The sequence below is a fragment of the Pelophylax lessonae genome, assembly GCF_965119305.1.
Source record: "Pelophylax lessonae genome assembly, chromosome: 8".
In the NCBI taxonomy this organism is placed as follows: Eukaryota; Metazoa; Chordata; class Amphibia; order Anura; family Ranidae; genus Pelophylax; species Pelophylax lessonae.
In genome coordinates, this window is record NC_138775.1 from 219674451 (window position 1) to 219689292 (window position 14842).

Here is a 14842-nt window from a genome sequence, read left to right on the forward strand (position 1 = left end):
GCATAGATATACCTGATTGAGGGGGGGATTGGAGGCATAGGTGTGCTGGAGAGGGGAGGATGGAAGACAAGGTGTGCTGGGGGGGTCATTAAAAGCACAGGTGTGCTGGTGTACAGGTGTGCATTGGAGCCAGAGATATGCAGAGAAGGGGAACTAGAGGTAGAGGTGTAATAGGGGAGGGGGGATTGGGGACATAGGTGTCCTGGAGGGGGGAGGCATTGGAGGACTGTGGGTGGCGTTAGAGGTAGAGGTGTAGTGGGGGAGGTGTTGGGAGGTAAAAGTGTACTGGGGGAAGTGTTGGAGGTAGAGGTGTAATGGGGGAGGCGAAGCAAAACCAGAGAAATTATTATTGTCAAAATTGTTGTTGTTCATATTAAACTTAATTCTGAATATAACATTTACCAGTGTAATTTCATGAGATAATTTACAAGGGCGTGTTTAGGGGAGGAATTAGGGGCCAGGCAGGGTAGGGGTTGGGTGGGGCAACTGGTGATTAACTTTTAAAGCCTGGCTAGTAGCTCAGGACTTGAAATTTTGAGCCCTGGTTTAAACAATCATCAACACAGGTTATTCAACAGAGCAAAGTGACTAAGCAAAATGAAGTAAGGAGCTTGAGCAATAAGCTTCTGTACAAATTCAAGAGGTCAGCAAGCTTGTTAAAACCATCTGACTTTTACATGCTGTCTGGGATTGCCTTTAAGAAGCATTTTCATGTAAAACTACTCCATCCAATCAGCCATGTGTTGCCAATAACCAAAAGAATAAGGAAATACCCTATATTTTCAAGCACATGGATCTGAAAACAAAACTTCAGAGGCTTCAAACGAAAATGTTAAGTGCATGGGAGCAGTAAATCTTAAAGTGTATCTAAAGCCAAAACTTTCTTTTATAGTTTTGGGTAGAGTAGTGAGGAGTTAGAATCTCTGTCCCATTTCTATTACTATCTGTGTCCCTGCTGGGGAGATTCACCCTCCCTAAAGTCAGCCCTACATGGATCAAAATTTGTCAGGGACCAGCTGAGTTTCGATCCGAGTATGGGCAGGCTGCCTGTACAGAAGTCAACCTACCAATCGATTCCCATTTTACAGAAACATTTTTTTTTTTTTTCTACTTGAGAGATCTCTGATCAAACCCTGTAAGAAAAATCTCCCTAAAGAATGCACTAATAAAAACATGACAAAAAATATACCCCTTCCAGACTCTGCCCAAAACTTACAGTGGGGCAAATAATTATTTGATCCCCTGCAGATTTTGGAAGTTTTCCCACTGACAAAGAAATGAGGGGTCTATAATTTTCATCATAGGTGTATTTTAAACGATAGACAAAATATCAACCAAAAATCCAGAAAAAAACACATAAAACAAATGCTATAAATTAAGTTGCAGTTGAGTAAAATAATTATACGATCCCCAAGCGAAACATGACTTAGTACTTGGTGGAAAAACTCTTGTTGACAAGCATAGAGGTAAGACGTTTCTTGTAGTTGGTTACCAGGTTTGCACACATCTCAGGTGGGATTTTGGTCCACTCTTCTTTACAGATCTTCTCTAAATCCTTAAGGTTTCTTGGCTGTCTCTTGGCAACTCGAAGTTTCAGCTCCCTCCATTAAATTTCTATAGGAGACTGTCTAGGCCACTCCATGACCCTAATGTGCTTCTTCTTGAGCCTTGGCGGTATGTTTTGGGTCAATGTTATGCTGGAAGACCCATCCAGGACCCATCTTCAGTGTTCTGGCTAAGGGAAGAGGGTTCTCATGCAAGATTTTACAATTCATGGCCTTGTCCATTGCCCCTCAATGTGGCAAAGTCGACCCATACCTTTAGCAGAGAAAGAGCCCCAAAGCATCATATTTCCACCTCCGTGCTTGACTGTAGGGATGGTGTTCTTAGGGTCATAGTCAGCATTTTAGTTCCTTCAAACACAGTGAGTTGAGGTAATGCCAAAGAGCTAAATTTTGGTCTTATCTGACCACAGCACTGTCTCCCAATCCTTCTCTGAATCATTTAGAAGTTCATTGGCATGACTGTACACGTGCCTTCTTGAGGAGGGGAACTAGCCATGTTTGGAGGAAGAAAAATGCTTACCATAGGAATCTGACTAACAGCTGACAATGATTATAGACTTGCCACATATTTAAACTTTCAAAAATGGTCTTATTCATCTTAAACCCAAGAGTAATATAGCAAATATAAGCATTATATTAGCATTTTAGCAAGAATAACATCCTTTGTACAGGGACACTGGTAGCACTAAAATAGCTCACTGATCTCCTCCAGATCAACACGTTAGTTAATGCAGCACGATATGTCGACAAAAAAGAAAATTGAGTTTCCTTTCCAGAGATCAGTTAACTTTTCAATAGTCTGCAGCACTATTTTATTCTGTTGTTTAACAAGCAACTGGTCTGTGATCTCACTATCTGGGTAGTAGCATTAGATAAGAGTATTTCACAATCGCTGTGCAGCTAATCTTGCAGTTACAGCATGGTCCAAGTCTTTGCTAAAGTCAAGTAGATGAACCAACAGAAATAAAGACGGAAGGGAGTAGCAGAGGCAGAAAAGCAACTAATATTGAATAGAAGAATGCTGCTGCTTTCTTACAGACTGTCCATGAAAATACAGATAGTTGGCAACCCAGCATCCTTGACTTGAATATTGCTGAAAATCCACAAGGAGAATCCTAAAGACGCAAAGCATGAAAGAGAACCTTTAAATATCTAAACTAGAAATGTCCACTAAGGAAGGAGGTGGAAAAAGTTCAGCCATCCTATGATCAGAAAAGTCTGGGGATCAGGGAGAGGTCAAAAGATAAAATATTCTATTTATTTGTCTATTTATACATGATGAATAATAAAGAAAAGAATTTTGCTAAGTGAAGGCATTGATACTTGCCATTGGGTCATTATAAATAGGCAGACTGGGGATATGTCAGGATGCTAGGATATGTAAAGAATTCCCAATTATAGAACTGATAATTTTATGCATTTGATATTTCTGTCATGGAAGGCAAAGATCTTTGTTGTGTTGTACTTTGTTCACTTGCCTTTGAGGGAAAGATCTATAAAGGAAACCGCCATGAGAAAAATGTGGGTTTGTCATTTCTGATCTTCTTTTAAAACTGTGAGTTGCCTGGACTTCATACTGATACATTGGCTTCAATACAGTCTGAGTCATTGACCCGGAATGAGTATACCTCAAGGGATGTCAAAACTGATCTGTATAAATGTGTTTGGTCTGTGACTCAGAAAGTGCGAAAGGAGAAGATCAGCAAGACAGACGGTTATCATTTTCGAAGATTAAAAAAGGAAGAAAAGGGCACAGTGAACTCGTGCATTCAAACAGATACATCCATTTATTATAAAAATGTAAATTGCACTTACAAATGCTTGAGAAGTATATAATTTATCAGAGCTTGCAGCAACAAGGTGACATGAGGCATCCCTTCATGGCCCACAGCGGGGCTGCAACCGTAAGCCAAGAATTAATTGTGTCCTGGATTGCTATGTGCTGAATGGCAGTGTACCCACCAAGAGGTGAATAATGACTTCGGTGCCAACGTAGCTTCAAGCAACACTTCTAGATTGTGGGATCACTATGACAACTCATTTTGGGGCGTTCCTCCCTTTTTCAAGCTTAACCATTGGCTAGCCGACTAACGTAATTAATAGTGACTATAATTCACAGGGGTAAATTGAAATGTTATCAATCACTTCTTCACCTCTTAGTGGGTCCACTGCCATTCAGCACATAGCAATCCAGGACACAATTCTTGGCTTACGGTTGCAGCCCCACTGTGGGCCATGAAGGGTTGCCTGATATCACCTTGTTGCTGCAGGCTCTGACAGGTAATATATTTCTGAAGTATCTGTGAGTACAATTTATGATTTTATAATAAATGAATGTATACGTTTAACCACTTGCCGACTGCTCACTAGAGCTCTACTGCGGCAAAGTGGTTCGTTATCATCTGGCGACGTAGACCTACGTCGCCAGACACTCCCCTTTCTCGGTGGCGCGCCGCCGGAGGCTCGCTCCCGCTGTATTCAGTCACAGCGGGAGTCGGGCCAGGGGAGAAGCAGCGGCGATCGCTGCTGCTCTTCCCTGATCGTCGGGGAATCGAGTGTGGAGATCCGCCTGCTTGTGTAAACACAAGCGGGCGGATCTCCTAAGTGACAGGCAGGATCAGATTGCAGGGTTCAGCATAGCTGAACCTGCGATCTGTCCCTGTGTCACTCATTCACCTCCCCCAAAACACGTTAGTAAGCACCAGGCATACATTAACCCCTCCCTCTCCAATAAAATTAACCCCTTCCCTGCCAGTGTCATTTTTACAGTAATAGTGCATATATATAGCACTTATTACTGCAGTAATGTCACTGGTACCCCCAAAAGTCTCAAAAATGTCAGTCAAGGGTCCGATCTGTCCGCCGCAATGTCGCAGTCCCGCAAAAAAAATCGCGGATCGCCGCCATTACTCGTTAAAAAAAAAAACAACAAAAATTACAAAAATCTTTCCCTTAGTTAGTAAACGCAATAACTTTTGCACAAACCAATCAAAATACGCTTATTGTGATTTTTTTACCAAACATAGGTAGCAGAAAACAAATTGGCCAAAAATTTAAAAACATTTTGATTTTTAAATTTTTTGGGGGGGGAATTTCATATAAAAAAATTTGAAAAATATTGTTATTTTTTCAAAATTTACGCTCTTTTTTTGTTTATAGTGCAATAAGTAAAAATCGTACAGGTGATCAAATACCACCAAAAGAAAGCTCTGTTTGTGGGAAAAAAAGAATGTAAGAATTTCGTTTGGGTACGGCGTTGCACGACCGTGCAATTGTCAGTTAAAGTCGCACAGTGCCGAATGGCAAAAAGTGGCCTGGACGTAAGACAGCAAAATCCTCCGGTGGTAAAGTGGTTAAATGCACTAAAACACCACACAGCCAAATGGACTTCCCAAATACACTGCTCAAAAAAAATAAAGGGACACTTTTTATTCAGAGAATAGCATAGAGTCAATTAAACTCCTGGGATATTGATCTGGTCAATAAGGTAGCAGAGAGGGTTGTTAATCAGTTTCAGCTGCTTTGGTGTTCATGAAATTAACAATATATGCACTATATGGACAATAAGGAGACGGCCTCTAAAATAGGAATGGTTTCACTGGTGGAGGGCACTAACATTTTTTCCCCTACTCATTTTTTCTGACTGTTTTTCACTAGTTTTGCATTTGACTAGGGTCAGTGTCACTACTGGTAGCATGAGGCAATACCTGGACCCTATAGAGGTTGCACAGGAAGTTCAACTCCTCCAGTAAGGCACATCAATATGTGCAATTGCCAGAAGGTTTGTTGTGTCTCCCACCACAGTCTCAAGAGCATAGATGAGATTCCAGGAGACAGGCAGTTACTCTAGGAAAGCTAGACAGGGCCATAGAAGGTCATTAACCCATCAGCAGGACTGGTATCTGCGTCTTTGTACAAATAGGAACAGGATGAGCACTGCCAGAGCCCTACAAAATGACCTCCAGTGGTCCACTGGTGTGAATGTCTCTGGCCATACAATCAGAAATAGACTTCCTGAGGGTGGCCTGAGGGCCCAACGTCCTCTAGTGGGCCATGTGCTCACTGTCAAGCACTGTGAAGCTCAATTGGCATTTTCCATTGAACATAAGAATTGGCAGGTCCGTCACTGGAACCCTGTGCTTTTACAGATGAGAGCAGGTTCACCCTCAGCACATGTGACAGAGGTGAAAGGGTCTGGAGAAGCCATAGAGAATGTTATGCTGCCTGCAACATCGTTCAGCATGACTGGTTTGGTGGTGGGTCAATGATGGTCTGGGGAGGCATATCCATGGAGGGACACACACACCTCTACAGGCTAAACAATGGCACCTTTACTGCGATTAGGTATCAGGATGAAATCCTTGGACCCATTGTCAGACCCTACGCTGGTGCTGTGGTCCTGGGTTCCTCCTGGTGCACGACAATGCCCGGCTTCAAGTGGTGAGAGTATGCAGCCAGTTCCTGGAGGATGAAGGAGTTGATACCATTGAATGGCACATACGCTGGCCTGACCTAAATCCAATAGAACACCTCTAGGACATGTTTTGGTCCATCCAATGCCCCCAGGTTGCACCTTAGTCTGTTCCAGAGCTCAGTGATGCCCTGGTCCATATCTGGGAGGAAATACTCCAGAACACCATCCGTCATCTCATTAGGAGCAAGCCCCACTGTTCTCAGGTATGCAAACAAGCACATGGAGGGCCATACCAACTACCGAGTACCATTTTGGACTAGCCTGCTGCATAATTTTTTCAGTTTGATTTTTGGGGTGTCTTTGAATTCAGCCCTCTGTAGGTTGATAATTTTCATTTTAATCAAACGATGTGGCATCCTTTCATCCTAACACATTACCCAATCCATATGAGTATAAATATCCAGCATGAGATTTTTCCCCATTGAGATCTGATGTGTTTTCAAAGTGTTCCTTTTTTTTGGTGAAGTGTATATGCGTAAGGTCCTGCACAATCCTAAATGCTCCTAAAACTGAATTGTTTATCACAGTAACTCCAAACCCCCCCCCCCCCTCCACTCGTCCAGCAGCTAGCCCAAGTGAGCAAGCCATATGCATATTTTTTTTATCTGAACTATACTTTCAGAAAGAGGTTAGCAATCACAGCTCACATCCAGTGTGTGTGCCAATCTCATCATGCCTTCATGCAATATCACACATGTTTGGCTACTTAATACATTTTCTATTGTTAGGCAACTTACCCAATACACATTTTCTGAAGCTTCCAGAGACCCTGTAACATGTACTTCCATCCCCACCGCAAACGCCACATCTATCCAATGATCTGGCTGAATATAGCTTCCCATCACATCCTACTGGCTGTAGATAAAGAAGTACATGGAAACTGGTTACATTAAATTAGTTAGTAAAAGTATTAACAGTATAACAACTAATTTACTCTATCACAGCTAGCAAAGTAGAAATCAAACCAAAAGGGTTTAATTGTATTGGATAAAGCAGAGACGTGTAATACTCTATGTAGGGTTTCCATTGCTGTCTCTGCCCCCAAAAAACTGGCAGAGGTTCTAGCCTTCTCCATTCTATCCACGCTAAAAAAGTTGCTGGACTGGGACATTGTAAGGAAACATACAGAGATCAACTAAAAACGCACAAAGCAATTTGTACAGAGTACAAAATCAAGCTTTCTATAGTAACCAAGCACCTCCTAATGTCCTTTGGACCCTTGGTAAATTTAATATTAGCAAACTGCTCTGCGCTTTGGGATCATTTAGGACAAGTTGACTCTATTAAGAAGAATGCTTGCCTTGGAAAGTCACAGAAATCAATAAGTCAATACTGAATGTAGCCACAGAGACACTTTCAAACAGTTGATGGTCAAAGCCAGAGAATCTGTGCAGCAAGACATTTCAGCTTATTCTATCTCCTTATTGAGTTTACAGTAACCTATTTTTAGAAAAGCTTTGATCAGTCGGTGGGACATTTTCTAGAACAAAACAGATTTCCCTTATGAAAATTGTTAAACTTCTATGAAAAAAATTACAATCATTGGACAATAGCTTGACCTGGGATACATGTTCAAAGCAGGCCATAAAGAAAGCGATTTTCCTTTCTGCAACCACAGCTTGCAGGAAAAAAAGAAATCGCTCGATCTCTTCCGCGGAGCCATTGTGTTCTCCCAGTGGAGGGGGGTGCCCCCACCAGGAAAACACCGTGATTACTGGCTATAATAGCTGCTAGCAATAATCGCATGTAAAATCCAACAGGCTGGTTGTACCCGAGTTGATTGATTGACCAACTTTGGTACATTCAGCCTGCCCACAGAGGGTTTGAATCTTGGCCGGTTCAGCAGGAACCAGCTGAGATTCGAAATATCTATGGTCGCCTTAAGTTTCACAATATTAACCACATTTGGTCAGCCATTTGCAGGCAGATATCTTGACAAGTACTAGAGACTATAAGACAAGAGCTTTTAGCATAACTGCACTAAAGGAAGCTATGTGATAATTTAGCCAGATAATGTTGTAGTAGATTCAGGAATAACGGGAAGGAGGCTTTTTCCAGCAGACCTTGCATCTTTCATTGAAATGAATTTAATTTCTTTTCAATGATGGCAAACATAGGAGATGTTTCTTAACCACTTGCCGAACAGTCACGTTGACTGTATTCCGGCAAAGTGGTTCGTTATCGTCTGGCGACGTAGACCTGTCACCAGACCTTCCCCTCTCTCTGCGGCGTGCGCGCCGCCAGAGGCCCGCGCGCCGCCAGAGGCCCGCTCCCGCTGTATTCAGTTACAGCGGGAGTCGGGCCAGGGGAGGAGCGGCGGTGATCACCGCCGCTCTTCCCCTATCGTCGGGGAATCGAGTGTGAAGATCCGCCCGCTTGTGTAAACAAAGCGGGCGGATCTCCTAAGTGACAGACAGTGACAGATTGCAGGGTTCAGCATAGTTGAACCTGCGATCTGTGCCTGTGTCACATAGTCCCCTCCCCCCACACACGTAAGCACCAGGCATACATTAACCCCTTGATCACCAATAAAAATTAACCCCTTCCCTGCCAGTGTCATTTTTACAGTAACAGTGCATATGTATAGCACTGATTACTGTTGTAATGTCACTGCTACCCCCAAAAGTGTCAAAAATGTCAGACAAGGGTCCGATCTGTCCGCTGCAATGTCGCAATCCCGCAAAAAAAAAATCGCAGATCGCTGCCATTAATCGTTAAAAAAAAAAACACCAAAAATGACAGAAATCTTTCCCTTAGTTAGTAAGCGCAAAAACTTTTGCGCAGACCAATCAAAATACGCTTATTGCGATTTTTTTTACCAAAAATATGTAGCAGAAAACAAATTGGCCTAAAATGCTAAAAAAATAGATTTTTACATTTTTCTGAGGGGGAATTTCATATAAAAAAATGTGAAAAATATTATTTTTTCAAAATTGTCGCTCTTTTTTTGTTTATAGCACAAAAAGTAAAAATCGCACAGGTGATCAAATACCACCAAAAGAAAGCTCTGTTTGTGGGGGAAAAAAGGAAGTAAATTTGGTTTTGGTACGGCGTTGCACAACCGCGCAATTGTCAGTTAAATTCGCACAGTGCCGGATCGCAAAAAGTGGCCTGGACGTAAGACAGCAAAATCCTCCGGTGGTAAAGTGGTTAAAACGGGGGCAATGGACATTTAGGAAGACACCAATTTAATGTAACGTTAACATCCATGTTTCTGAAAGTCTGGAAATTATCTTTGTAGTGAAACCTTTACATGATGCTGACGGGCCTTTATTGTCTTGCATTGGAGACTTAGGCCTCATGCACACTGCAGCTCAAAAATGCTTGATTGACTTTTTTTTTCTGCCTCTAAATGCCCCTCCATGTTAACGTATATGTCCATGCACACATACAGTAGGCATTCACAGGAGTTTAGAGGCATTTGTGCATTCAAGAGAGGATGCACCTTGAGCATTTATTTAATCCAATGGCCAGAATAAATTAATATTCTGGCCAATTAAATAAATGAATGCCCCAGTGCTTCATGTGTCTAAATGCGCCTAAACGCATTTGCAAAAATGTGGCTTAGCCACGTATTTAAAGCTGTTTTTCACCTGCCAGGAGAAAAGTGTTTAGAAGATCCCCAGTGTGCTTGAGGCCCTAAATATGACATGATGCCTTTGAAATCTGGTTATTTGCTTTAACATCTTCAAATCAACTTTAACCTTAACAAGACCTGTTCCTTTCCTAGCGCTCATTAAGTGCTAGCTTAAATGTAGATTACGGACCCTCAAGTGTGTGCATGTATTTTTCACTGACTTCACAAAAGCACTACAAACCTCAGACAAAGACAAAGTCCCACTCCTTCCACCTTCTGCAGCTTCCTGATGGACACTGCTGAAGTTCATCGTGATGAAAAGCAAACAATGAGCTGTGGTAGGCAGAAAGGGGCAGGCTAGCTTGGACGTTCTAGGAGAGGCACATGAAGGCAAACGCTAGTGCCTAAATAGCATTAAAGTAGCCAGCTTACTAAATGTTAGGGATGAAAAGGGTTACTTTGAAAGGGTCCACCAAAAATTTGTGGAAAATATTGCCCAACTCTCTCTAGCCATGGCCAGCAGGGTTCAGGTTAAACTTCATGGTTCAATTAAGAAGAAGATTCTTAACAATATCTGGCCAGTTAAAAAAAAAAAAAATCTAAAGCACACTTGCCTTTAGGAAATCACACCCCAGAATGTTTACAGGTGTAAGGCAAACAAAGTTCCTGTATTTTAAAAAGAAAGTATTAAAAAATTAGGAATTTTCTAATAATACAACATATATATGATAGCCACAGCCTCAGCGGTACCTCACATTTGCCGTTGATACAAACTCCCTGAAAGGTCCTGTCTCTGCAGCTTGTCCCATCATGGGCTGGTACTAAGAGCTGACGCTCTCTGGTGGTGCTAGTGCACTGCAGATCACAGGGCTTGCTAGATATACTTGTGTAATCATCTGATAGAGGAGAGGAGATAAAAAACAGAGCACTGTTTAGCCAGACAGCAGTTTCTAATATCTATTTGAGATTCTGAACCCCAATCGAACATGCAGCGCCACTCCAAGGTTCATTCATTTAGTCAATCGGTAATTCACTCCCTGTCAGGTGCAGAGTAGACCCCATGTTCATCTTGCCTGTTTCTCAGAACCATACGAGGAAGACCTCTAAGGTTAATCCCATGATGGGCGAAACACATTAGAGGGGGTGCTTCAGGAGGAGATGGTTCTGAAGCCTTTCTGTCACATTTGCAATAGAGTGGCTTTTGGTGTGCGCTTCCACCTCTCCCTTGTATTGTCTCTGGGATTCTGGTTTCAAAATATCTCCATTTGAGTTATTATGCTTGAACACCTACAATTCTATCGCATGGGGGCCCACTCAGCTTTTGGATTTTTTTTTTTTTATTTAACTAAAATCAAGGAGAATACAATGGGAAGAATTGGAAAACCTAGAGATGAGCTGGAATACCAGAAACCTTAATCCATAAAAATACAGAAAGGAGAGCCAGATGAAAAGATGGATGAAAGAGTCCAAGCTAAATTGAAAGTGGTTGTAAAGGCATAACATTTTTTACTTTAATACATTTCCTGAATTACGGTAAAAAATTTCCCAGTAATTGTTTGTTTGTTGAACTATTGTTGGGTCCTAATTAGGGGAAGCCTTGCTGTGTAAGAGCCGGTTCACACTGAGGCGACATGACCCCTTACTACTTCGGGGGCGACTTGTGCATTACCATGCACCACGACTTCGGAGCGACTTGCAGGGACTTCACATAATGGAAGTCTATGCAAGTCGCTCCCAGGTCGCCCCGAAGTAGTACAGGACCCTTTTTCTAAGTCGGAGCGACTTGTGTCGCTCCTATTAGAACGGGTCCTGTAGCGGTCAATAGACCGCGAGGGAGCGTGACTTGTCAGGCTGACAAGTCGCCTGACAAGTCGCGCTAGTGTGAACCGGCTCTAAAAGTTGCCTCTCCAGAGATATTAAACTTGTTTGAACTTTTCCTTCAACTAACTGCAGGTTCAAGTTTGCAAATTCCCACCTCTTCTTTAAATATGGATTTCTGGAATATCAAAAACTTTAGGCTGAGTCATCAACTTGCTGCTAAGGTTCTAGCACAGCTAAGAAACATGGGGACACTGACTATAAATAAAAATCACTCTTGAGCTGGACAGACCCTATAAACAATCACATTAAATCATTTATATAGCGATTAAAACATTTACAGTATCTCACAAAAGTAAGTACACCCCTCATATTTTTTTAAATATTTGATTATATCTTTTCATGTGACAACACTGAAGAAATGACACTTTGCTACAATGTAAAGTAGTGAGTGTACAGCTTGTATAACAGTGTAAATTTGTTGTCTCCTCAAAATACCTCAACACACAGCCATTAATGTCAAAACCGCTGGCAACAAAAGTGAGCACACCTCTAAGTGCAAATGTTCAATTTGGGCCTAAAATGTCAATATTTTGTGTGGCCACCGTTATTTTCCAGCACTGCCTTAACTCTCTTGGACATGGAGTTCTTCACAGAGCTTCACAGGTTGCCACTGGAGTCCTCTTCCACTCCTCCATTACAACATCACTGAGCTCAGCTGGTGGATGTTAGAGACCTTGTGATCCCCTGCCTTCTGTTTGAGGATGCCCCACAGATGCTCAATAGGGTTTAGGTCTGGAGACATGATTGGCCAGCCCATCACTTTTACCCTCAGCTTCTTTAGCAAGTCAGTGGTCGTCTTGGAGGTGTGTTTGGGGTTGTTATCATGTTGGAATACTGCCCTGCAGACCAGTCTCCGAAGGGAGGGGATCATGCTCTGCTTCAGTATGTCACAGTACTGTTGGCATTCAAGGTTCCCTCAATAAACTGTAGCTCCCCAGTGCCAGCAGCATTAATGCAGCCCCAGACCATGACACTCCCACCACCATGCTTGACTGTAAGCAAGACACACTTGCCTTTGTACTCCTCACCTGGTTGCTGCCACACACGCTTGACACCATCTGAATCAAATATTTCTATCTTGGTCTCATCAGACCACAGGACACGGTTCCAGTAATCCATGTCCTTAGTCTGCTTGTCTTCAGCAAACTGTTAGTAGACTTTCTTGTGCATCATCTTTAGAAGAGGCTTCTTTCTGGGACAACAGCCATGCAGACCAATTTGATGCAGTGTGCAGTGTAGGGTCTGAGCCCTGACAGGCTGACCCCCCAGCCCTTCAACGTCTGCAGCAATGCTGGCAGCACTCATACGTCTATTTCCCAAAGACAACCTCTGGATATGACACTGAGCACGTGCACTCAACTTCTTTGGTCGACCATGGCGAGGCCTGTTCTGAAAGGAACCTGTCCTGTTAAACCGCTGTATGGTCTTGGCCATCGTGCTCAGTTTCAGGGTCTTGGTAATCTTCTTATAGCCTAGGCCATCTTTATGTAGAGCAACAATTCTGTTTTGCAGATCCTCAGGGAGTTCTTTGCCATGAGGTGCCATGCTGAACTTCCAGTGACCAGTATGAGAGAGTGAGAGCGATAACACCAAATTTAACACACCTGCTCCCCATTCACACCTGAGATCTTGTAACACTAATGAGTCACATTACACCAGGGAAGGAAAATGGATAATTGGGCCCAATTTGGAAATTTTGACTTAGGGGTGTACTCACTTTTGTTGCCAGCGGTTTAGATACAATAATGGCTGTGTGCTGAGTTATTTTGAGGGGACAGCAAATTGACACTGTTATACAAGCTGTACACTCACTACTTTACATTGTAGCAAAGTGTAATTTCTTCAGTGTTGTCACATGAAAAGATATAATAAAATATTTACAAAAATGTGAGAGGTTTACTCATTTTTGTGAGATACTGTATATTGTAGGACCTGACCAGGTGAGTAAAGCCCTATTACAAATGAGTTTATACCAAACTAATTTGAGCATTTTAAATATTCTGCGAATACATTGCAATAACTGACCTGGATATAGAGGTACCCAGCGATGATACATTTTCCCAAAGGCCTTAGCATTAAAAGCTGAACATTGATACTGTTTAAAGCTTGCAGAACCAGCAGGACAAAGCTGAAGCAAGAGAGAGAATAGAGAATTGATTAATTGTATGGTCAAACTTTCTCACATAATTACAGACTAATGTTGTTAATAATACTAAGTTACTATCATAATATTAACTGATAATGTACAGCAGGATTTCTCAGCTAAGGTTCCTCCAGAGGTTGCTAAGGGTTCATTGGGCAATAAGCAATTTCTGCCTCTTAGATGAGTAACCACTCAGACCAATGATCTTTTAGCTATCTGTAAATGGGCAACTCTTCCCAGTGACCACAAATGTAAGGAGCATTCTTCACACTGATCATAACAATAATGTACAGTGAGCTGTAGATATAATAATTATTAGCAGGGGTTCCCCGAAACCAAAAAGTTATTTCAAGGGTTCCTCCATTTTAAAAAGGTTGAGAAAGGCTGATTTACAGTATATTTCATCATTTATACAACATTTACATACCTTTATCCAGTTGCCAAAATTATAAAGTAATATAATATATGTGTTTTCAGGGCCGTAAAGGAGGTTTGCTTTAGCAGGAGGGGTGCACAAGAAGGGCAGGAGCTGCAACCTATACTGCTGAGGTAGTTTGCAGTTTATAGGAGTAGTACACTTTGGTCATTTTCCCCTGAGTGCTAAGGTTCCTTGTTGCAGAGCAACATGTAAATTTCACAGTATAAATTGCAATAGTGTAAAGGAATTAGATTTTATGCAACGGTTAAAGAAGAACTATAGGCAAAACATTTTTTTTTTCATTTAGGATAGAGTAAGTGAAGGATATAACCCCTGTTAGATTTCTTTATTGATCTGTGTTTCATTGTGGAGATTTCCCTTCACTTCCGGTCCCATAGCCAAATAGGAAGTGAGAGGAAATCCCTGCAAATTAAGGGAATTTCTTGGGAACCCCCAAAATAATGTCCCCATTGGACATAGATCCAATATTCCCATATATTATTCTGGGGAAAATACAAAATTTGGGATTTTACTTTTACTTTCACTTTCAATGATAATGGTAAACAGGACAAATAGAGAGGATGAATCTCCTTAACAGGGACAGCAATAAAAAGTGGCAGGTGATCTAATCTCTCTGCACAATTTCCAAAACTAAGAAAAAAGTTTTGCCTTTAGTTATACTTTAATATTTCCACTGCCCTGTTTACCAAATGTTTTTTAATATGTTTTTCTGCCAAACATACTGTACCTATTTTTTCATTGTGGCTAGAGGAATGGAGGGTTA

At 41.8% G+C, this 14842-nt stretch overlaps 1 protein-coding gene across 1 annotated transcript in view; it reads right to left on the minus strand.

The window, feature by feature from the left end:
- The window catches only part of LOC309562341 (ADAMTS-like protein 2), a 107943-nt gene that overhangs the window by 48906 nt on the left and 44195 nt on the right, over positions 1-14842 (minus strand). The window contains exons 4-6 of the mRNA XM_082266483.1: positions 13523-13625; positions 10367-10512; positions 6777-6894 (exon numbers count right to left, since the gene is read on the minus strand). Of these exons, the coding sequence (XP_082122609.1) occupies positions 6777-6894; positions 10367-10512; positions 13523-13625 (367 nt within the window). The remainder of the gene's footprint in view (positions 1-6776; positions 6895-10366; positions 10513-13522; positions 13626-14842) is intronic.